This window comes from Styela clava, chromosome 1 (assembly GCF_964204865.1).
Source record: "Styela clava chromosome 1, kaStyClav1.hap1.2, whole genome shotgun sequence".
NCBI classification, from domain to species: Eukaryota; Metazoa; Chordata; class Ascidiacea; order Stolidobranchia; family Styelidae; genus Styela; species Styela clava.
Genome location: NC_135250.1, coordinates 22,445,459 through 22,471,346, shown reverse-complemented (window position 1 = coordinate 22,471,346; position 25,888 = coordinate 22,445,459). Strand labels below are relative to the sequence as shown.

Genomic DNA, 25,888 nt, shown 5'->3' with positions numbered 1-25,888 from the left:
AGTCACTTTGGTTTTCGATGATCCATCCCGTGCTTCTGATTATATAACACTAGTATGTGTATGTTATAATGGAACTCCACCCTTTTTCAAATTCCTGCATGTCCTGTATTAACTTATCTTCACCCATAAGTTTACAAGTTACCCAAATAAATCGTATCTTATTAGAGTACCTGGGCTCCACTAAGCAGTTTATAATTTGAAAATTCAAATTTATTATGTGGCGAATTTCGGTCAGTTGAAAGAACCGTATACCATAGTTTTCGCTCTGATAATAAAACATGTAAATATTGTATATAGTAAACAAACATGAGAGGTATTAATAGATTGACACCGGATCTGTTATTTATTTTTTATGCTTATTGAATTGGGTGGCAACTGACTCTGATGACCTCCAAAGGTCGTATCGTTGCCTCCCAGTCATGTACCGAAAACATTTGCTTATTTGTTATGTATATATTGTTTTCTTGGTTTGACAAAATGAAATAAACTCTATGTCGAAAATACTGTGCAAGCAAACGCTGAGACTGTAGTTCTCAAGGGCGAACCATACCAGTATTATTGTACCTACCAAGACATAATTGATGGACGTGGACGACCCTAAACTGTTGTAACATCCCCTGAACAACTTTTTTTTTTGCCATGCACACCAAAATATTCCAATCATATCTGAATGTACAGCCGTAGCGCTCTTTACAAAGAATTCAATGGGCTCAGTCTTTTCAAAGCTAAGTCATGTATACTATTCCGGAAGTAAAGCAGTCTCGTCAAAGCTATGAGCAACAATTGATGCAGTTAGAGTCTATATAATAAAAAAAACAGCTATGTTATAGTGAATTAATTAATCACCAAGTACTGGAATGAATCTTTCCATCGAAAAAGCATTCCATTTTTTACCCAGTATTTTTTCTGGCAACTGTATTCCCCCCAACACTCGATTGAGACAGTGAGCGAGATGAAAACTTTTGACTTGAGCTGCATACCAGTACCTCCACCACGGGAATCCAGAATAAATCACTCATTTCCCTACAAAGACACTCAAAAACATGACACTTCAAAGGCTAACTATTTATTAATGATAAATAATGATCAACTCAAACCTACAGTACCAATCGGTCATCAATTCATCATATAAACAACATTATGTCCATATGAACACAATGTATTATTATGTGACAGATTGAAGGGCGTAGTTTAGTAAATGAAACAGAATCAATTTTTACAAGTAGACGGGTAAATATGGAGACTTGCAAAATAAGATTTTGTTTAAAAAGCACAAGAAATTTTATAACAGTTCAACCAAAACATTTTGCTCATCTTAAACTAGAAAAAATTCTAGCAAAAGAGTAGGTTTTTAGCACATTTTCAAATCAAAGCAAAAAATAACAGTCAAACATCAGGCAACAGTGTCTCAAATCAGTCACAGAAATATACCAGTGTGTCGCAATCAAGTAGGCAAAGATGAAAAATACAGATTGTAGGATATCTATTGCTCTAATAGAAGAAATACTTTTTACCTCATTTAGGCTTGGCAAATATGCATTGATGGCAGAATACGAAACGGTTGATTTTAAGAATTACATATAGAATTAGAAATAGCCAGAATTTTACAAGTCAAAATTCCATATCATGTTGCTGTAAACAATAAAAAAATACACCAATTCTTTTTTGTTAAATATTTGTCTCATATGTTCATCTTTAAATACTGATCACGACACAAATTTACATTTCATGTTTGATCAAATCGCAAATAATAAAAAGGCACAGCATGCACACAGGAACATTGGGAAGAATTAACTGAACATGGGCATAAATTCATCGCTGGTAAGAACATGAAACTTTGCGTTTGATTGAATTAAAAACTATTCGAAAAATAAGTATCAATATATGGAATAGTTTTGGTCATTCAACTTGGAATATAGAGCTGTATCGAATAATATAATAAATCTCATGACTTAAGTCTTATTTTTCCTTATTAGGCTTTCGGGATCAGAAAAGAAGCCGTAATACAGTTATTTAACGGTAATTTATTAATTTTAGCAGAATGTCTTGTATAGTTTGAAGAAGCTTATTTTAAGACAGCATATATGGAATATTGCGCAATAATCAGAAGACCAGCGTTGGTCGTTTGTATCACAATGTTCTATCGCTCTTTGAGGGATATTCAGGAGCACTCACTCGCACTCGATCACATTGCACACTCATCGATCATCATCTGTCGTAACGGGCAGTCATTCGAAGATATCCGTAAAGGGATTTGTAGAGAGATAGAGAAACGAGATTCAGGAACAAAGCATACAAACTGTTGAAAGTAATACATTTCCCGTTGAAATAGCACAAAACAAGCAAAACTTAATAATTTAAATTTTGGGTTTATAACTTCATTTCAAAACCCTGGCTTAGGAGTAACTGAAAATATGCCATTTAAAAATATAGTAAGCTGGCTGCAAATGTGCATGGCTCAACAGCTTTTGATCGACTTGTTCCATACATGGAAGATGACTGCATTTTTATCAGAACTATGAAGAAATTCACAAATGATTTCCTATCTTGCTTGAAAAAACTTTATCTCCAGCTTGATAGAAATTTCTACAAGACTCATCCCTGAGAAATCAAAATTAGTCAACTAAATTTTATTAAGTATCTAAAAAAATTTTGATTTCCATTGTAAACTTATTCTAGTCTGAATTCCTGACTCCTGAAGACCCAAAAGCCTGACTTCGTCTCAGATTACAAAGGAAACACGCCAAAAGTCTGTCATCTGGGTCCTGTTTGTTATTAAGCCAAGATTATAGATTAGTAACTAATAAAGATATTTTAAATAGCTTTGTAAAACTGAGAAAAATATACCATACTTACAGACTTCACACAATCTCTCTCGCATTATCAAAATTTATTGTTGACATTGCCGAGGTCGTGCCTCGGATTGACATGTCATGCCTTGTTTCGAAGTTTTCTGAGTTCTTTCGTGGTCCAAACAGCCAGGCTTTTTGTTTTGCTTGTCTTGGATCTCCTTCCTTCAGTTAACATCTCGAGAATCTTGGGTTTCGAATCGATAAGTTTCAAGAGATGATTACCGAACTGACCACCAAAAGCGGTACATAAATCACTGCAGAAGAGTAAAAAATGGATACCATAAACCCGAAAAATGCACTCATTATGGTTATAATAAATGATTATGGTGGTAATGAATCTTAAAAACAGATTTTCTGATATTACCAAAATCTTAACCAAAATTTAAATCACACAAATGTAATATTTTCTTACACTTCTAAATATTCAACGCCAAGATACTGAACATCAATTTTGAAAAGCCCTGAATCTAGTTACTCGTTATATATAAACACATGAAAGTTGTGCATCAGTGATAGTTCGGTAAGACTTGATAATACAGAGTTTTCTAGAAAGATTGGCCTGACGAGCAATACAAAGGCTGTCGGCGTCAAGCAATATAGAATGAACAGTGTTCTCCTTTCACTAACATAAAACAGCAGAATTTCTTATCGTTACCTTAGGACTCATAGGAAAAAACATAAAAAAAATAAAAGTAATAGGCTTCTGGAAGATTTCTACAGTCCCTAGATACTAATAAAGTGAAATCGATTGTTCACTTTGTTATGGCGAATAGCGATTTTTTCCAATAATTTGGATAATTTTATGTCCAATAAGATACAAATTTTCATTTTGATAATTGGTTATTTAAATAATAAAATGTTGAAAATTTAGACCATTTTAGAACTGAATTAATTGATTGGACCTACCCAAGAAGTCCGCTTGATGCAGCAACGACTCCATCACTATGGTCCTCATCGTTGGCAATATCTTCAACGAAAGTCAGAATGAACATGATGTGGTCCTTGACTAGTAATACATCAGCTGAAATTTCAGAAATATGTTAGAATAAGAAAACAAAATATTAGAATATTAAAAAAATAAATGGGTGTTAAAGGTCGCGCCTGAAAGTACTAAACTTTTCTAATAAAAACAAGTTATGAATTGCCTATTTTCATTTCCTTGTGTTTTATTTTCTTGTACAGGTGAGCTAACACTTGCCCCTTCTATTTTACAATAATCTATAAAAATTTTGCTTGTATGTTTCAAACTTAATGTGCTTGATTGCTTTCCTAACATCCTTAATCATGCTTTTCTATTCGTTTTTATCATTCATGTATCGCCTTCATGCTTATTATGGAGTTGAAATAAACTTACCTACTACTACTAGCTACCCCAAAAACCAACTACTTACGATGTGGGTCTTTTTGATCTCCTTTTAATCCTTGGATAATGCCAGTATAAGATTCAAGACATCCTTCTCTGAGTTCATTCAAGTAATCCACCATGTCATAATCACTCTGGTGAAAATAAGATAGAAAGATGAATATTTAATAGCCATGGCACTAACACTAACAGAGATTCGTAATTTATAATCCAATGTCAAAAGGCAAGTCACAAAGGCAAAAAAATTAGGTTGGCAAGAATTATTATCAAAAGTGTCAACAAAATTGTATTCTTGTTTGAATATGGAGTCATAGTAGAAATCTCCGTCAACTTGACGTGGAGATCATTAGCCTACATACCAGTGAACTGGTTTGTCATGATGGCATAAACAACTGTAATGTGAAAACATCGGATACCATATTTCAAGCAATTTACATATAGACGCAACGCAGATACCCATCTCAAATTCAAATCCCTTGCTAACCAAGGGTGTAATAAATCCGGTAGACAATGCAGTATCAGAAAGATTCCGGTTCCTAGATATTGTTCGATATCGGTGGATATTTCTACAAGGCCTTGTTCGGAGCGAATAAGCATTTTATGAAGCAAGAGGATTGCTGAACTTCTCGCCAAGTCCATAATTCCGAAAACAAAGAGCTGTCTGACTAATTCCATACCCAACATGAACTGGTGACTGAACGAGAGACCATGGTTCACTATACAATTTAGACGTCTTATCGGTTTTCCTCTTCCCTGGGATAAATATGTGAATTCTATCGTAAATGACTCACTGTATCCACTCTGGCTTGAGCTGCTTGTTGCAAAGTCTGTAATACGACTTCCAAATATTTCTTGAATTCTGCTCCAATAGCGAGTGCAATGTCACCAAACACTGACAGGATATGGGGTTTCACGGTTCGATGGACAGTTGGGTCAGATAAATCATCGAGAAGGTGGGTCATAATTTGGTCACAATATTGTAGGACTTGAGCCCCGATGGAACGACAAATGTCGCCGACTACACCGACTGCAACAATGCAAACCTGAAATAAAAAGAGAGATTGAATATTAGCAAGTGGTCGCAAGAAGGATTATTCTGCAAACCACATAGTTAATCCCAGAGTTTCTCAATCTGGGCTTTAAGTCCCATTGCGGAACCACATTCTTTTCGAGCTATGAGCAAAAGCCTTCACATTTTAGGACAAAATGACGATCTTAAGATATAAACCAGTTTTCACAAACCAAATTCTGAAAGTAATCTCGAAAATAATTTAGGTAGAATTTTTTTTTTTGGGGTCAAGGGTCAGGGAAACAATCCATTGACTACCTAGCAATTTAAAATATATTAGCTATACCTGGTATTCGGTAGGATTTCTCAGAGCAGAAAACAAGTAATCTTTGAATGCCGGTAGATAATTGACGAATTTGTCTCCAACAACTGTAAAATTTACAGATTATTTTTAATCCCTCAAAAAATTGAAATAATCAAAATGTGTCGGGTTGAAGTGCCTAAAGCCAGAGTTGTAAGATAAGCCAATAAAATATGTTGTTAAGTTATTATGTTATGTTGGATAAACCCAATTTAGATGAAGACAATTCTACCTTCCACAAAAGTTCCAACAGCCATCATGGTATCCTCTTGAACTCCGCCTGATCCAGATCCCAACATTCTCAGCAAGGAACCCATAACATTGTCTGCAATAGCTGTAAAAGTTGTGAAAAATCATTAGAACGAATATTTTGAGAGACCCCGGAAATTTTTAACTTTTGAGTCCAAATTCAAGTCCCGCCACTGGACATTCAGTCTCAAATCAGGTTGCCGTAGCTTCGACTCATAGTAGATTTCATAGAAAAAAATGAAATGAGTCACAACGACACTTGAAACTTCTATATTGAGTTAAACCAAAATAGGGTTCGAAAATCAAACCATGATTTAGTATGTATTGACCACCTTTACCTTAAAAATTGGCAAAGGGCAGAAAATTTTCATTTCAATTTTTTCTCTATTTCGTAGGCTCACTCAAAATTATCGTAAGAGTCTCAAGCTAAGTCTCTCTGGTGGTTAGTCGAGTTTGAGTCATTCCGCTTGGATGACTCAAGTCACTCTCCGAGTGTTTGAGTCTCGGATCTGACTTGACGAATCTACTCAACCCTAAGTTCCAAGCGATATCAAAGAATAAATGCAGCACTGGTCGAGAGAGTTATTAACACAAGTCGGACTTGAGCCGCCATTTATCAATGGCTCAAAGTGTCATCAACTCACCGTCAGCGACACTCAGTGAACGACTCGTGACTCGAGTTCAGACCTTGTCACAATGGTTACTGAATATATAAAAAACTTTGAGTAAAAATGATAAACATACAAGCAACATGCTCCGGCTTCACTTTCTGAAGAACGCTTTGTAGTGTTGCACATAGCAGCGATTGAAGATCGTTATATTGTGATCGGTCGCTGCTTGAATGAATCTGGGACTGAAACAGGAATTAAAACAGGAATGATACGAATAAAACATATTATTTCCAATGTCATACACTATTTTCCTAACTCCAAAGAATCGATGTAGAAAATCTAAATTCTCTAGAGACGGGAATCGAAAATTCAGGTTCTCAATGGTGATAAAACAAGTAAAATATTCTCAGAAATATAAGGACGATTTTGGGCCGGCATATGTCAAAATTTTTATTATCAAATATCAAACCCAGAGGTAAATTTGACAATCAAAAATTTTAAATTTTCTCTACTTTAAGAACAGGCTATCTAATACCATGATCAAATATGGGCTTTGGTAAATTTAAAATATAAAAAAAAAAATGGGACGTAAATGAGAATATCGGTCAGAGACCGAAGACTTATCGATGGAAAGTTAGGGGATCCCCCAAAACAGCGCTCTTACTCCATAGTGACACCATGTGTCCCATCACTAATTAATTATTAACTCGCTAATTATACGACATAATTCATCCAAAATCAATAGGCTTCTGATGCGAGATATGATGATTGCACATGCAAAATTTGGAGCAGATTCAACCACGCCTTCGTGAGATATCGCGTGCATCTAACAGACAGACTTTTTAGATCGATAAGTAATGAGAGAATACAGGTAGAAAACCCCGGCTCTAACCTCCATCATTAGAAGTTGGTTGATCCTGTCCATGATGACGTTTGTAGTTTTCAAAACAGTATCGTAACAGTCCTGTGGACTGTTTTTGATCATTTCCATAATAGCTTCGTATGCAGAGCTTCTGAGATTGTTCTGGTGTCCGTCTTGTCTGTCTGTTGTATTCAAAAGTTTCTCGATGATGTTCTCGTAAACCATAGACATTGGATAGGTCTCCGGATCTTCACCAGACGCTTCGTTACAAGCGTTTTCATATGCAGCCTCGGCAAGTGATGAAAATGCCTGAAAAATAGTGAATCATGATAAGATTCTCTGCAGATAGTCAACAAAGTTACATGGTTCCATTTGGAATGGTATTCTTGGTAGAGCGGATATTGGTCTGCCATATTGGACAGTATGTTTAATTTTCAGAGCAGCTTAACAAGATGCGTACAAAATTACACACCCAGGTTCGAATTCTATATCAGTAGCTGCTCGATACAGGGTATTGTTCAGTGTGAATGAGTGTAAAAAATTAATAATTGAAATTACCCAGCAAACATTGGTGGCCACTCTTGGTTCCGCAGTCAAGCTTTCAACCATTGCAGTAAGTAAGGGCATCAGGTATTTCTCGTTGATAACAGCATCAGGAATCAGATCACAGATTCTGAAATAGTAGATTATTAACATTGAATTATGGAACTTGAGTCACAGGTCATCCAATTCCGAAGTTGACAAAAGCACCGAGTTAAGTCTCACTTGTGGTTTATCGATGATGAGAAGAGTAATTTTATTAAGATGACTCGAGTTACTTTGAAAATAAATACGGGCTTGAGTTGAGTTAGGTACTCAAGCCAGCCCACACTGCACTGCAGAGCGTGGGCTAATCTGAGTTTGTTTGAAAATACCAGCTTTTTAACATCCCTGGTAACTTAAATTTCAACACAACATCAAATTTAAGGTATATATACAGTGATAGTCAAAAATGCCTGGAAAATTTTATTTAAAAAAAATTGAAGATTATTGTTATCAAATTAGATATTTATTTTCGACGATTCAGCAAATTCTAGAGAATTTTGGCGGTAAAAAATGTGATTCCGTTGATTTTCACGAAAAAATGTTATGTAATGTGACATTTCAAACCCTATATTATTACAATTATAACTCAGTGCTGTTTTCACTAGAGTCATTGTATTTTTTAAACTCCACAGCGGAGTCGGAGTCGTATTTTTGAACTTGAAGAACTGGAAGAGTGAGTCAAAATTATAAATTACTCAAGATTCAAAAGCTTTGTTATTGAAATTTGATTTCCTCGAAGTTCGGAGCTGAGGTCAAAATCAAAAGAATTTACAGCCCCAGGTTGGGAGTCGAAAATAATCGCGAGTCGAGAGGCGAAACTATTTTCCACAAGTAGGGATGGGCAATGTAGAATAAATAAATCGAATCCAGAATACCGAATCCTATTCTATTTTCATACTTATTCAAACAGTGAGAATTTCCACATTGCTGGATTTAGATGTTAAAAAATTTGATACTAAACAGGCAGTTCCCAGGACAATAAAATTTAAGAATATTACAATATTTTTGCCTCCAATTGTTCCAAATGTATGTAATCCCTAAATACTAATAAATACTGATATGCTAAATTAAGACACGCTTTACACACTTTAATAGTAAGCGGTTAAATACAAAAATAGACATGAAACGGCATTAAATCGTTAATAATGTAAGTCTGTCGAGTGACCAGTGCAACCTATGCGCCGTTGTAAAATATTAATTTTAACCACTATCAAATAAAATCAACTTTTTATTCTGTGCGGGCAAGACACGTAAAACCAAGTTCCCGTAAGGGCGATTTCGTTCTTAGTTATTAGGTAATAACATCTAAAGACGAATTCATTTTCCATGATTATCGTAACATATCATTATCTACCCAGTACCCAGACTTGGCCATACTCAAATTCAATACGTCACTATCTTCGCCAGACGTGGCAAAAGTTCTCAGCGACTAAAATACTACAGACACTCGATCAAACGTGCGTCTATCTTGAACGATAGAAACCGAACGGAAAATATGAAATTTTTTGAGAGTGAAATTTAAATGTGATAGATGTTCGCGTTTTGCGATATAACTTTGTATTTCGGAAAATGGTATGATAAAATTATTCGTAACTAATATTTGATCCAAATTAATCGCAAGTAATGCTATAACATTTAACGCCTGGCTTTTGGTTTACGTGCATCATTTTTCGGGAAAACTCTTAGGTCGCGAGAATCAATTTAAAATGAAGTAAGGCACGTCTGTAAACAATTAAAGATTGTTGCATCCAGATTATCGGAATATCACCAACAAGTCGGCACAAATAATTATTATACGCTAGCTAGATAGCAAAGCAGGAAAATGCAAAAATGGTGCAATAACGAGTCTTCGCCGTGAGGTGATATTGCCTACGTCTTGTCCTGAATATGCCGGTCGAAATTACAGTGTCCAATGTTTACAGATTTACGGGTTCTTTGCGAGCAGACGCAAGTTTAATTAAACGGGAGAGATTTCCACGCGAGAAAAACGCACGTCTATAATTGATAAATTAGAAACCCGAAATACAAAATTTGACGCATGGTGCCGGAGAGGCGGAAACCGAATCCTGTTATCGAATCCCAAGAGTTAGGTGTCAGGGTCTATTGTAAATTTTTTTCAACTGCACATCCCCGATTTTCGATCGCATTTGTGAAAAATGTTTCCGGTGTATGAAACACATTCTAGCTGTCACTTTCAATCAAAAATTGAAACAACACTATTGAAAAATATGTGTGAATTACTAGAAACATAATGTTATTAACACAAACCTTCCTATAGCCCAAGCAGTTGTATCCCGAACCACAACACTTTCATCTTTCAATAACGTAAAGAAAGTTGGCATTCCTTGCTCTAAGATTGGAGCCAGTTGGTCAGGTGACGGTCCTTCCAAAATGGAACCTGGAATTTCAGAAATATATTCAGTTATACAGTAAAAACAACAAAAAAATTTTGAAATAAGACTACAAAAAATAGCAAAATGAAATAGCGTACACATCAAAAACATTTTGAAAATGAAGACCAATTGACAGCAATTCTCAAAAAATGTCATTTGTGGCTACCTTATCTCACTTGCCGAGACATGTATTTCTAGACTATACAGTTGCAAGTCCAGTTGAAGAGATCAAAATAAACATTACAATTTTTGCAACGGTTGAATATACAGAAAGAAAATTCTGGTGTGAAGTGTTTGGAAATCCGTCAGAAACTCATTAAAAATTGAACTCATTCTCACCCAGAGTCATAACAGCGGCATCTCTGTATCTCCAGTCCGGGCTGTTGATATTCTCCTCCAAAAAGGGTACAACATGAGGCACGATATCATTCTCACAGCATGTAGCAAGAAGCATTAAACAGACACCTGCTGCTTTTGATGGATTCCATTCATCCTCGTCGTCCATTACATCCTAAATGAAAGATTATTGTAAAATGATACTATAAACTGAGAAAATTATGACCAAGTGTACAGTTTGGAGCCAAAAAAATTGCTCTTTTCTGCAGTTAAATGATGATTTACTAAAGGTCTAAAAATCAAGTTTAATTGCTGCTGAATAGACAGTTATATCTGCTCTGCCTACATCAGGACTATGAAACCGAGTTCAGTATGTTTTCACCAGAGTTGGTGTCCAAATTCTAATTTCTAACTAGCCAATAGCCATAATTTCATATTTCTGAAGATGTCAAAATTTTCAACATACACCCAGAAAGCATTGTATTCGTGTTTGCCTTTCAGTCTTCAGAAATATTGAATCACACCAATCAGAGCTCAGATTGAAATACAAAAAATACCTGTCTTGTCAAGATTTGAGTCAAAATTGGTACAAGATACTGAAGAGCTCCTTTTGCATAAAATTTGCTCGTTCTTTCTGGTGCTCGTCCCATTTCATCAGCCTGTGTGGAAACATACAGAGATTAGCTCAATACACGATATCCAAATACTCTCTGAAAGTATTAGGGCTACAAAAGATCTGGTTCAGAAAGTCAAGGAATCATAATTACTGCTGTTTTACCTTATGCTCAACAAAAGGGACATTATGCATAAGTATGCTAAATTACATTTTGAAAATCTGTTGAATAATACACTGGATAACACCGTGCATCATGTTGCGCAATGAAAGACAAAATTGGTGATAAATGTTACGATCTAATTAAACTTAAACAGTATCATAGTGCAGTGCAGTTCTCAGTCTCGGGTCTTCCCAATACTGGATAGTGCTACTCACCAGTGGCGCAACCAGCGGGGGGGTTACGGGGGTCGTGTCCCCCCCCGTTTGAAATTCGTTTTTTTTTATTATTGTTCTACGTTAAAACAACGTCGTTCTACGGTCATTACAATCCGGTGAAAACTACTTTTTTCCAGTGCTTTATCACGTCGACGTAATTTAACACCGCCCGACTTCAATCATACCTTTTTGCTGATAGTTGCGTAATAATCGCTATCCCGCGTATATGTTTGTATTCGAAAATGAGATATGTTATCTCAAAAGTAGAAATCGCGCGCTGTCGATGCGAATTGAAAGCGACAATAGCATAATGCTATCTCTCTCTCTCTTGTGACGAATACTCTCGTGCTTCATCATCTTGACGCAATGTAACGCCGCCCGTCTTCATGTTATAATAATGCAGTAGAAACTCTGAAAATCTGGATACGAAAATTATTTTCGGAAAAATATTGCTTCGATTAACCTAAGATTTTCTACATATGAAAGGCCGAAAACCGAAAACGCCGTAAACATCCTACCGCCCCCGTTCTGATTTAAAAACATTTCAGAATTATTTCATTTTTTATCGCAATCGAAAGCAGCCATGTGTGGCACGGCAATAACTAACAGTCGTCGTGAAAGGTTTTCAATAAACTCTGACTTGAAGTGCTTATAAGACGTCGAGGACGTTTTTGGTTGACAATTTTTTACATTTGTTATCGTATATTTCAATTTAGTCAAGATATGTTGTGCGTCTCGGCAATAAACTCAAAAACAAATCCTGTCCTAATTAATTGTTTTCATCCCTAGTTTCGATAGTTATCGAACTCAACGGGAAATTTTTTAATTTCTTGCAATCTATAAAAAAAGCTTCTAAATATTATTTGGTTTCTATCGGAGATTTTATCGTTATCCCGAGTCCCGACGTCGTTGATAACAATATCGTTCATTTTAAGTTGGAGGTATTGGTTTATAATCAAAAAATTATAACACATAACATGAAAAATTTAAATCAACGCTGACTCAAAAAGTAAAACACGTTTTTCCATCTTTATTCTCCATTATTGGCGAACGGAAATTTGGGAATCGGGTTTAACTAATTTGATTATGATGACGATGGTAAACAAAAGTACACAAACATACCATACCGTTCTTAGTTTTTAGTCGTTATTTCTCTGTCCTTTCTTCTTTCTATGTGCATATTGAGAACATAAAACGTGTTTTATTATTGAACTCTGCGCTGATTTGAATATTTCATGTCGGCTGTTATGTATTTTTGTTTGTAAATGAATACCGCTAACTTTAACTGAACTGATGTTGTCATCAATGCCGGATGCCGACGAAATCCGCGATAGATATTTAATACTATTTAAGAGCTATTTTATACGCGCTAAATTAGAAGAAATGAAAAAATTTCCTGTTATGTTCGGTCACTATCGAAACTGAGGACGAAAACAACTAATTAAGACACAATTTGCCGAGGACGCCTAAACCATCTCGACTAAGTTAAAATACCCGATAAGAAAATATTTTCAATCAAAAACGTCCTCGAAGTCTTATAAGTTCTTCAAGTCGGCGTTTATCGAAATTCTTTCATGTCAACTGTAATATATTGCCGAACCACACATGGACGACGACGCTAGGATATGTGCGCCATATTCGTGATTATTATAAACACGAAAAAACAGTATTTGAAGTTTGCGATATTTGAATTTAAATTCGATTTGGACATCCCTGCATTAAATTAGTCAGTTTTTAGTTGTGTTTCCAAAAATTAGTTGTAAATCAATTATTTTAATTTTCATTATGTCTTCCGGTGAGCTTCAGTTTAGTTTAGAATTTTTCCGGGGTTAGGGTCGGGAAAAGGTCTTGACGAATTCACGAAGTCTTGACGAATTCACCCAACGAGCAAGGCGCGGCACGAGGGAAACACTGGAATTTATTCAAGCCGTTTTTCACTATCCACGAGGCGCAAAGCGAGGGAAACGTTGAAAATAATTAACAGCTTTTCGTTAGCAATTCGCTGGAATGTAATGAACGGCGTTTTGCTACCCACGAGGTGCAAGACCAAGCGAAGCGCCGTTAATGAACGAGTGCAAGGTAAGCGAAAAGCTGGGATTTAATCGATGGCGTTTCCCTTTTAACCATGAGCAATTTATCGTGGTCAGCGGGGCGACACCTAGTGGCGTTGCGACTTACGTCGTGGTTGCACTGTGTAAATTCCGGTCGGACCCCCCCGTTGAAAACGGCCTGGTTGCGCCACTGCTACTCACTTCTGCCATTTCAATGGATAAGTCAGATTCCTCGTCACAGACATTCGACCAAAACTCAATCCCTTGTAAACAAACATTGTCATCAGCTGATTTCATTGCTTCGACAGAAATCTGAAAGAAGGTAAAAACAATTTCATAAGTTTAGGATATAAAATATAGTCACCTAAAGACTAGAGAATATTCTGGTTGGCATATTTTGCAGTATGTTAGAAACAAGCTTGCGAATGCAGCTATAATTACCCCACGTGGGTTCGCAGGCTTGAATACTGTGACGGATAATAATATGCAAGAGAATTGCTGTTACGAATTGAGAACTCCCAGTTACGGAGTCCACCACCATGAAATCCAAGACTCTGCTACGATAACTGATATAGACGACCATAGACTGAAAAACGCTGAAAGGCAGTGGTTCACCGTTTGATTACGCAGTCCTACCGGCTTTCTTATACCCAAGAATATATAGGAAAATCCTATCTATAATCCTTCATATATATTAGGGTGCGAATACTGTTCCACTGAGATGAAGTCGGCCTGTTTTGAATATTTCAAACAGGCATGTTATCAATCCAAGTAAAACGATCTCATAATAATAATAAATAATATTTAACCATTGTTAGAAACACCATTGTCTGCAATCATATAGAAACAAATGTAATAATAGAAAAATGTACTCAAATGTACTTACTGCAAATAAAGCCGGGCCCATGTAAGCTTCCATATATTGGTAATATAGAGACATGATCTTAACCAAACATTGTAAAGCAGCAACACGAATCTATGAAAAATAGAAAAAAAAGAATAATACCAAATATATTTGAAAAGTTTATTTGCCCTCAAAGCAGATACACATATACAGGTTCTTTATCCAGGCCTGTTACAAACTATAATATTGCACCATTACCGAAGTAGCACCCTCACACAAACATGTAAACAAGTAATAATTACTAAGTAACAACAAGTAGTCTGGTAAAGTAATCAGACCAAAACATTCACAATATTTATAATGGAAATTATTTATTATGACTTATGAGTGATAGGAATAACAGGAGAGCAATGCTCAAATAAGTCCGGCATCAGTACTGGTACAGTTAACGTTTGATAACACAGAGGGAACTGTATATATCAGTGAAAACCATAGAAGATGTGGTCAAGCATGTTGATACAATAAAGTCTTTATTATCAAGTAATTTTATATTTTAGGGAGTTTTTTATTCAAATATGAGTATACCTATATAAAATTGTGTTACAAATCAAAAATTGAACATACTGAATTAGTTCCAGTTTTGGAATCCTCAACTTGAGTTGCCTCGCAGATGACCTGCATGATAAAATGCCTCTCAGACTGAAAAAAAGCAAAAGAAAATTTGTGATGAAAGCAAAAGCCTGAAAGAGCAAAAAAGACCCAGAGCACAAGATGTATAAATAATCTTAACTAACAAGGTTTTAAAAAAAATTTTTAAACAAAAATCATTTTATTTTTTATTTTTTGGGATTTTTTTGAAACCCTCAATTGCATAGCAATGTACAGCAATTACAATTATCATGCACTGTACTAGTTAAAGAAATATACAAGTTGAATACAACGAATTCTTGGATAACTATAGTATGGTCATTTGAGTGGGAAATGCACAATATTTTACCTCTTTTTCGAAATTTCCTCTGGTAAATTCCAACGAATTGAGCATTGCATTGGTCGCTGCTAGTTTGACATGAAAACTTGGTTCTTGTTTTCTCATTCCTTGAACAATTGCAGTCAGGATGCCGTTTGCATGAGTAAGAAGGTGTTGTGGATCCTGACACAGAAGAAAATGATGACAAATATTATTTTGTGTTCCATCGAGAGCTAAAGAGCTATATGAGGCATGGAGTCGAGTTTGATTTGTTTTTATCAGATTTTGATTTAGTCAGAATTTGAGACATTTCTTGGTGGCGATGGAAATCAAAATTTTTACATAGAAACTCAAAAAAATTGATTTGGCGAAGCGTTCCAAACATTCGTTGTGCGAAGCGTTCCAAACATTCGTTGTGCGAAGCTTGCATACAACACAGTTTATTTTTTGAAATTTGCATTCCCTAAAAGTTTGGAGCTGTAGTTGAAAAAATGACCCACAATAAACTGTAATTTTAATTACGATATACAGATTGAAGAAAAAAAGATTTTTTCTTTTTGAGGAAATTTGCTCAAAGCACGGTTGTCACATGCATTCACTTAGGAACTGAAAGGATTGATTGCTGAGCAAAGTTACAATTGACCACTAGAAAGCGAAGAGCTGCTAAAAATATAAAAATTACATGAAGATGAACAATTAGATTACAATTAGATGAAATTACACGTTAGTATATACAAATTGGTATAAAAATACTCAATTCCACATAAATGTCTTTTCTTTTGTCTGGTATGTGCACTGATTGTAAAGTTATTAACAGCCAACCATGTTTATCGACTGAAAACATTTGAGGGAAAAATTCTGAAAGTTCAGATCATAATAATAATTGTAACACTAATTCAGCATCCTGTTATTAACCACAGCACGACTAATCATAGTATTTTGATTGTAACCTTATATATATTTCAATAAGCATATGTAATATAGACAAGATAGTGTCAGCAACGAGATATCCATGATTCAGATCTATGATGTTGTTTCAAGCAACAGAATAGTACATTTGTCAGTAGTAATAAATAGTCACCAGGAAACAGGACCACCAATATGACATGCAATAGCTTTCTCTGTGAGTCACAAGTTCTTAAACCATACAGTTGCTTACTACTAATTTGCCAACTGGGCATCATGCATTGCATGTCAGTATACAGTGCCATGAAAATATTCATTCACATTACCATATCTGCACAAATGTATCCGATAGCCTCCAGTGCTCCCTCCTTCAAATGTTCAGTGCTTGTTTCTGCAGTCACACTTTGCACAAGTTGAGGAATAAGCTCTTTCCATCCATCTAAAGGTATTTCAGCACATGCGATTGATGCAATTACTTGTGCCGCTGATGAAGGTCTGTTAGTTTCTGTGCCCAATGCTTGAAGAACCTGAGATATTACAATAAATATTAGTATTGTGTCAACTTATCATGAGTGGAAAAGACCTTATTGTGTCAACTTATCATGAGTGGAAAAGACCTTATTGTGTCAACTTATCATGAGTGGAAAAGACCTTATTGTGTCAACTTATCATGAGTGGAAAAGACCTTATTGTGTCAACTTATCATGAGTGGAAAAGACCTTATTGTGTCAACTTATCATGAGTGGAAAAGACCTGGGCCCCTTTTATTAAGAGACCCAACAACCATGTTATTCTATTTTTTTAAAAACATTCTGAAATAGCAATAAATTGATTGAACTCTATTTCATACTGCATACAGAGATCTCACACTATGCTTTCAGCACCTGAAACATTTCACATAAAAACCATCACCTCATTGGAAAATGCTTATGGTAATGTAAAGGTCATACTTACCAGTTTTTTAACTTCTGATCGAGCTGCTTCATTTAGAGACAGCCAACGTTTCTGATTATCGAGCCTGGCAGTTTGGTCTTTTGAAGTTGTATAATTTTTTATCTTGAAAACATAAATGAAGGGTGATACAATTTATGTAAATTAACAAATATCTAATCAAACTTTTTTCAGATTCAAGTTGAGAGCATTCAACTCATCTAAAACATACACTCGATGAAAGTGGATGTCAAATTGTGTAACATGTAACATTATGATGCCATGGATATTTTTGAATTAGCAGAGTAGCAATAGTGTTTAGTGTGACTGTTATATAGCATCAATCAGAAGTAAATTGTAATTCACATTCATGGCTTTGCAGATTTTGGTACATTGACGAAATGAATGTGTGCTTATGAACAGAAAAATGTGCATTCATCAATAACATCTGCGGATTGTACAATTTTGAAAACTTATTATGTGATAAGTGTGCCGCAGTTTTTTGATTTTTTAGTGCGCAGCAATCTAAAAAATATTTGACAATCACCTGCAGACCAGCAGCCATTCTCGAAACTTGGCTGTTTCCAGGGTTTGCCAAAACTTGACATAAGCTGACCAGAAATTCCGCAAGACTGCTTTGTGCGGCTTGTTCCAGAAATCCTTGTGCCTGCTTAATATCATTTGGGTCTGAAAAAGAATATGAATACAATACTTTATGAAAACCTTTATATTCTAAATTTCCCCAGGTTTTTTTTCTAAATTCTGTCACAGGTGTATATATATATAAACTATTACTATTACCAGTAAATATTAAATTTCAGAAATTTGCAAAAAAGGATAGGAATACGATTTTCATATTTGCTGCAATGAAGGATAGGTGGTAATATCGACTAATCATGTGGCGCATCCTGTACAAGTCAGATATGGAAAAAGATAACCTGTTATTTGTTTCAGATGCATGAGCTCGATAGTGGGAAAGCCGTAACTGACCAGTGGTCAAGTGAATTACACTACAGCACTACGGAAGTGAGGAGTCCAGCAATTCTCCCGGCTCCCACGTAAAACTATGAGATTCAAACATTCGAATTCACACAAGTTAATCACAGATGCGATGGAAAGCTTGTTCCTAACACAGTGAATGTTGCGCCAATCATCGAGCCATGATTTCATGAAAACGATTATTCAAAATACAAGCTTAATTAGAGAAATAATATTTATAGCAATAAAGTTACCCGGTGACACAGTCTTATCCAAGATTTCCACAAGAGTCGCCATTTTACTGAGTTTGTAAGCTTATTCTTAAAATTGAAGTTCCAGAGTTGCAAATAAACTAAAAAAAACTATGCCAGCCCTTGAAATTTACAAAATCCTATTATCCTGAAACAAAATTCTTTAGTTTTTAGCTCACAGCAGCAGAAACTCCATAAGCGAAGATTTCAATTTTTTTTGTAGGTGAAAATGCATCTACCTTTTAGTAATACCTAGGTGAGCTATTCTCAAATATATAGAAACTACTGCATAACGGGTACAAAGGCTGCTCATCAACACACAGTAGGGCACAGTTCTCAGATTTCAAGATGCTCCCACATTTGGAACAATAAAAAAAAACACTCTATTTAACTCTGATACGAGGGCATCTGGCACGACGACACGTCAGATCGTTCCATGATTGTCTCGATAATATTTTAAATCAATCTGACCAAAATTGTTCCTTTGCCAAAAACTCTTGAATGCTATGGACTATGGTAACATATTCTTCCTTTGGTAATCATAATTTTGTTTTTCGACAAATCCAATAGCAGAATAGTGACGTTTTTAGATTGCATTTCCTCTTAGTTTATTGCACAGTTGATTTGTGGCAATATAGACACCACGTAAATATATAGATGTCTCATAAAAATGGGATTCGCATTCACTGTTATAATTGATGTGTATTAATGTGAGGCTATGCTCCTGTGCTTAGAATCGGAGAGCTGTGCCATACGGCAGTAAGGTAAGCGCAGATTTGGCCTTAAAAGATTGACAAACAAGCAATATCAAAATACCGGAATATAGAGGCATTTGCGCTACAAAAGAATACATGTTCAACTTTAATTTTTGATAAAAACTTGGTTCTATATCCAGATATGCCTTCAAAAACGCTTCCCAGTGACTTCTTCCATCTTGATGAAAATTCATGAAATTTTAAATCAATTGCCTCATACAGGCAGACAGGCTTAACTTTCAAATAAAACAAAATACAGTAGGGCACACTATACAAATCGGGTGACATTGTCCCGTTTCAGAGAAACCCATTTTACCGATGATCAGACACCCCTACTTTGGGAGACGTCTGGACATTGTTGTCCCTCAATATCAGTAATAATACAGTATAATGAAGTTGCGCAAAAAAATGACAAAAACACAAACTTCAGAACTTAGTTAAACCAGGCTTGGAGCAGAAATAAACAAACAAAATACATGATTGTAATAAACTTTGGGATGTTATACTTTCAAAACACTCAAGGCTTAAGCTAATAATGACCAAGTCAATCCGATACCGGTAATGCCTCATTTCTGTATTTTAAATGTCTGGAAAGGATGAAAATATACAATTTAATTCATTACAAATTCTTGTCTAAACAATTTTGATATCAATCAATCAATTTTATTTTGGTCCCTCTGACATAGGCTAGAACAGTAGAACAAACAACAGCAAACGGAGGGCACATCCAGATCCAGAGATAGCAAAAACATCTGCATTCACCAGTTGGTCTTGCTGCCTTGTGACTCGCAAACGCTAAAACCTGTTCACAAGGCATTGTACGGTATTCTATCACATTACATAAAATAGGCGTACCTCACTCTACTAGGGCCACTCTAAATACAAGATGAATAGCACAATTTCCATGTAAAACTCAACCAGAAAGCATGACCCGGCCACAATACAAGCTTTGGTGGAGGTACTGGTACAGGAAGCCACACATCGCGCCTTATTCGAACATTTCACCACCATAGCATGACGTCATGGAATCAAAATGATTTTCCCCGAGCAGGGTAGCGTACCTAACTCAGATGCGTGATTAGGTCGTATGTGTTTGGTAAATTAGCAATGTGTATGGACGTGTATAGGAGAAAAATGTATTGCAATAAACGGGGCTTTCAAACTGAGAGCCCCGATCCCCCAGTGGGTCGCGGAAGGGCTCGATGTGGGTTGCGGTACCGGTAACAATTAATGTCGGAACCAGCCATAGTTACTTTTCTTCCTTTTTTCTCTATTTATCCTTGTAAAAAATTTACAATAACTTATGTTAAATCAAGATATCGATCAAATTTGAAAGTTTTAGAACCAGTACTGCGATCCACCATCGCGAAAATAGAGCCAATAACGAAATTTAAACCGCCCAAAAGTCTGTCATTCCATCACTAATAAAACTCTTAACCAGTAATTGTCAGTTTGGCGCCAAAGATGGGGAATCATCCATCTTGAAGGATTATTCGACCAGTACCACTTCTCCCTTGGTGCAGAAACAAATGCTACCGTAAATATATACTACAAGATGCTACTGTGGAAAAATTGAACCAAGCGCTCCTAAATATTGAGCATATTAATCGCACTGACCCTCAGTGGTTCTTAAACGATGGTGCGCGTCCCACAAGTAGGGTATAGACAATTTTTTGAGGGACGTGAAGCTAATTAAATATAAAAACATTTGTTAGATTTGATTTTGCCTGCCTTATTCTGAATATTCGCATTTCTTTATTCTGGATATTTACGTTCCATTCATGTAATTTTAACGTGTTTTTGAATAAAACATACTTTCGTCTTACTATCTGTTATTTTCAGCTTATTTTTAGCTAGTTACTTTTGAGGTGGGCGCGAGACTTGACAAATTCTCAAAAAAGAGCGCGTCTTAAAACGTTTGAGAACCACTGCACTAAGTAGCCTTAATTGCCGTAATTTTATGCCAACTAGCCCTGAAAATACGTTCCAAATTGCTTTTGCAAGCCGTTCGCAAATTTCACCAAGCATGCGATCATCTCACCATCAGTTGTTAAAAACAACGGTACGTTATGACGAAATTTCAGGCGATACTGTGGTTTTCCTCCACCAATCAACTAATTTGAATAAATTGATGCAATGAATAAGTTTAATTCACTAAAATTACAAATATTTCAATTGCGTAGTAGGAATGATCTTGGTATAGCAACAGCAAACGTGTTCAGAAAAACTCTCTGGTACAGAAATCTGCTCTCAGCAATTTTCTTCTGTACCGTCATAAATTCTGAACATATTTATTGTTATTATACATACCATTTCTTGTAATTAACACTTTACTCTATAATGAAAAAATAAATAAGAAGTTGTAGAATTATTTAGGAAGAATAATTTAGAATATGACATAGAACAGATTAAGGTTTTTGACCGTTCAGACTGTCGTCAAAAAAGGATTGTTCTCAATTTCGGTAAAAACTAATGAAAATCATAATTTTTGGTTCTCTCGTATCATTTCCACTAAAAAGTTTTAATTAATATGATATTCTCCTAATTTCGAGATAATGCAGATTTACTGTTTAGCCAGTATTTTTTATTTATTTTTTTATATATATAGAATAATTTTTATTAATAAATTATGTACAAAAATAAACACATAGACCATATATATGAAGTGATATAAATTACGCCAACCGATAAACACAAAATAAAATAAGTATTTAAATATTTTGTTTCTTCTATTAACCTATAACATAACGTAGATCAGTTGGTCTAACATTAGTTTCGATCGAACTCTATGAATTTTAATGCCAAGGAATCGACGGGCAAAAAATTTTAGTTTTACATTTCGCACATAACTGTAACTTGCTGCATTTTAACGTATAGGTGTCATCAGTTTTAAGCGTGAAAATTTGGAAAGTTTATATCATGATTCTGGGAGAAAGATGCTTTGGTAGTATATATAGAAGGAAATTACTATTAGGCTACCCCTATTTTCTTTGATTCATTTCTTTAAAAAACTAAGACGGGTCAAAGTTCAACATCGTAACAGAGTCGGTTTGTCGTCAGAAAGGGTTCGGGATCATTATCATATCGACGCACAATCAATCTATAATAAGTGTTTTGAACGATATCACACCACGTTAATGTCTACTCAGATTGTTGCAATATGTTATTCAGAGCTTTTTGCATTTCATCCACTTTAAATCCCAGAGGTCCTTTCGCACTGATATATTCTAAGCAACCGTTGTAGATAATTGCCATACGATCCGGAATCGTACCATATTGCTTCGTTGCCTCATTTTCTATTCCATCCAACACCAAAGGGCACGAAAAGTAGTCTTTAAGATTTTCTGCGGCAGACTGACGATTCTGGAGACTTTTATGAAGGGAAATGTGGTATCTGTGAATGTATACAATGTTAATTAACAAATAGAAAATAAAACAAATTTGTATGTCTATTACTGCCCCGGGTGTCGCAACCGAGAGCAATGTGTATTAAAATAACGAATTCATAATTATTGAAAACAACATATCAGCAAATTGTAGACCGTACTGTTTGCAGAGCAACCATTTTGTGTACAAGCTCTGCATTTCACCGTAAACCCTGCACTTGACAAAACTATCAAAATACATGTAAAAGAATCGTTTTCCTTGATTCTACCTGAAAGCAGTTTGAAAATGTAATTATATCTTTATCGACGTCCGGAGCGTACTTACTTCATGCTTTTCATATGCCAATTACTATCAGTGGCATGGGCTTCTTGAACGTATATTACTAAAAAATCAACTTTCGAACGATATTCCTCTATAAGAGCAGGGAGACGTTCAATCCCGCTGATAAACGGAGGTCAAGTACATGATCCAAAAATGAGGACCAGTGGGCGCCCAATGTTACTGTAGTCTAGTATCCTGGAAAGGAGAGAATGATCTCATTGAAATAGGTAACAAAAATTGTAGTTATAAGTATTGATATACTATATGGAATTAGTAAACCAATGTTTTCTAAAACATGTCCTGGTGCCAACGGAAGGACTTAACCTTTTTGCTTGTACTATGAACACATAATATAGTTTCATCCAAAAAAAAAAAATGATTGGATTTTGAATCTTGATAAAATTGATCCTAGTACTCTAATATTTTACAACTTTAGTTTATATATATATAGGAAATTCCATTTCAAATAGGAGAAATACATCTATTTTTAAAGACTCACTTCTTTTTTTCTAAAGTTTCATGATCGTAAATTGTTGAATTCGGTGCTTTTCGTCCAATCACTGCAGTTCTTTGAATGTCCAAAAGGTATTTTTTACCTACGTGTCGAAGAAAACCCAATGTGCTAAAATTGCGGTAATAAAAGTTAAGACTGTCAGTGGAGAATTGCATTGTTCTATCTACTCTTTTTTAACAAGAACTTAATCTGAAACTCGAACGAGTTTGATTTGAATAAGATATATATATATAGTGAGACTCCCAAAAGAATTTCGGTTCTAGGCCTGTTTAGCAGACTATAAAGTATAACATCGGGGTTGGGCAATTATTGTTGCTATCGGGCCACATTGAGTGTTCAAAATGCAGTACTAAGTAAAGTCAACATACCGGGCCGAACTAAGTAAAGTCAACATACATTGCGCGTTTTTGTCGTATTTTATTACACATTTAAATAAAACAAAGTACTATATCTATTGTACTGTGGCTATAGAAATGTGAGATAAACTACCGGAATATACTTGGTTTTGATGCATTTTTTGCTATACGGCTTATTTAAAATGTTTCGCTTTATTGTTCTCAACTTAACCGCGGCTGCGTTGATAAAACATAAGCATTACTGCTTTGAAATAGCACCTCATTCCGCGGACATGAAAATGTGGCGTAAGTTGCCAGATCATTTTTATCCGTGTTTTGAGAATTCGCCCAATCTGATTCGTTCTTACAAAATCGACTTCGCTCTGTTTTGAAGATTTTACTGCTAGAAAAATCCTTACGTCTGTGATAAAACCACGCAGAGTAAAATTTATTTTAGTAGGCTACCATAAAAATCGATTGAATTTAATTCACATTAATTATCTTTTATGTAAGGCCCCGTCGGTGATTTTAGAATTAGATAGATAGAATTGATAGTTTTAAAATTGATCAAAATATACATCGCGGGCCAAACCGACTGTCTTTCAACTTCAGTCATAGTATGATTTCGAGGACACATGAAATTTTTCAGTTTCTAATTTCAACAACAGCGTTTTTAATCTGTCGAAGCCTCCTAAATTAAAACATATATTGCTTCTGTTTATTTTTTAGTATATATGTTATATTGTCGCTCTTTAATCTAGATTTAGGTTGGTTGCAGCTTCACTCCTTCATTTACCTTTAGCATCTCGTCGCCAATAAATATATAATAACTCGTTTTTCTAGATCTAGAAATTTGGTCGCGGGCCGGATAAAACGTTGCCGCGGGCCGGATGTGGCCCGCGGGTCGCAACTTGCCCAGGCCTGTATAACATAGTACTTGCTGAATATTATGCAACAATACCTACACCCATACTACGGAGTTACTACAAATTTGAAAAAGGTATCGAATAGGTAAAATTGTGAATATCGGGTAACCTGTCTTGTCGGTACTTACAATTTTGGAAGCTCATCAATAGGTGGCTTCACCTTTTGTTTTTTGATGTTCGGGGGGTGTAGTTTTGACACGAGGCCTAGATAATGTGAAATAAACCATATTAAAATCGAAAAATTGGCGAAAAACAGGTATTATGGCCTATGGGCTTCATTTCAGACTCTCATTTAAAATTTCATTCCAGGATCTGCCATAGAATCCAAAGTTAAGTTAAAAAATCAATTACGTATGTAAATCAAGTCTGTTTGAACAGGTAGATTGCGGCTCAATACTAGTTGAAAGAATTTTCGAAATCCAAACTTGAAGGTATAAGATACATCCACTGTTTTGTGTCTTCAGCTACGACGTAGTTATAGCATAGCATCATGTACGCCACCATACTTACCAAAAATATTAACGCCGAACAGGCGGAAAAAATTCATAATAGCCAATGTGATGACGAGTAATAAGTATTCGACGACATTTTTGAAAACTCTGACTGGAAAAGAGTCAAGCAAGCTATATAAACTTGCCATTGTACCAAACTCTGTAAAAACAATAAAGAAAGTATTTTAACGGTTAACCGTTTAAATCTGTCCTGGTGTATGGGCGGCGTTCTATTATAGTCACATTGTTGATTATTTTGCATTCTAGTACAATATAGTAATTAGTTAGACTTTTAATTAATGTTGCATATGAAGCCTATTGTTGTAAAGTATTGCCAAGCAAATTCTATTTGATCTCAGTCGATAATTTGTCTTCAATTTAGTCTGACGATTCTGACTCATACTAGGATAACAGCACAATTTCCCACTGCCTGGCACTAAAACTTGGCGTTATGCTCACTGGCACATTCTCGACAGCTTTGTCTCATGGAGATTCTGGCACAAACGGCAATACAAATATTACGGGTATGCCAAATTGTCTTTCTACCGAGATGACGTAACATAATAATTTAATGTTATAATACTGTACCATCATAATAATAGTTTGTGCGAATTTATCTA

At 35.4% G+C, this 25,888-nt stretch overlaps 1 protein-coding gene and 1 pseudogene across 2 annotated transcripts; both read right to left on the bottom strand.

Annotated features, from left to right (window-relative positions):
• Positions 1–1,050: 1,050 nt before the first annotated feature.
• LOC120343909 (importin subunit beta-1-like) lies at positions 1,051–18,705 on the bottom strand. Its single transcript, XM_039412933.2, has 21 exons — positions 18,543–18,705; positions 17,858–17,997; positions 17,335–17,436; positions 16,707–16,907; positions 15,505–15,657; positions 15,132–15,206; positions 14,550–14,639; positions 13,865–13,975; positions 11,179–11,280; positions 10,625–10,796; positions 10,161–10,290; positions 7,866–7,980; positions 7,338–7,616; positions 6,579–6,687; positions 5,818–5,919; positions 5,571–5,653; positions 5,007–5,258; positions 4,244–4,349; positions 3,759–3,873; positions 2,857–3,106; positions 1,051–2,299 (listed from the first exon to the last, which is right to left on the bottom strand). The coding sequence occupies exons 1-20, from the start codon at positions 18,583–18,585 to the stop codon at positions 2,932–2,934; spliced, it is 2,655 nt and encodes an 884-aa protein (XP_039268867.1). The 5' UTR covers positions 18,586–18,705; the 3' UTR covers positions 1,051–2,299; positions 2,857–2,931.
• Positions 18,706–21,434: 2,729 nt separating this feature from the next.
• LOC120346580 (thyroxine 5'-deiodinase-like) lies at positions 21,435–25,424 on the bottom strand (annotated as a pseudogene). The gene is made up of 5 exons (XR_013477420.1): positions 25,288–25,424; positions 24,906–24,981; positions 23,502–23,624; positions 23,006–23,197; positions 21,435–22,688 (listed from the first exon to the last, which is right to left on the bottom strand). The product of XR_013477420.1 is annotated as a thyroxine 5'-deiodinase-like (transcript).
• Between the last annotated feature and the right edge of the window lie 464 nt (positions 25,425–25,888).

Excerpts from the sequence above, each read along its gene's own strand:
- LOC120343909 (XM_039412933.2), bottom strand. The coding sequence starts at position 18,585 with ATGGCGACTCTTGTGGAAATCTTGGATAAGACTGTGTCACCGG. Across the intron at positions 11,281-13,864 it reads TATCCATTGAAATGGCAGAA|GCTGATGAAATGGGACGAGC; the intron begins GTGAGTAGCAGT and ends GTTTCCACACAG. Across the intron at positions 10,797-11,178 it reads CTCAAATCTTGACAAGACAG|GATGTAATGGACGACGAGGA; the intron begins GTATTTTTTGTA and ends TCTTTCATTTAG.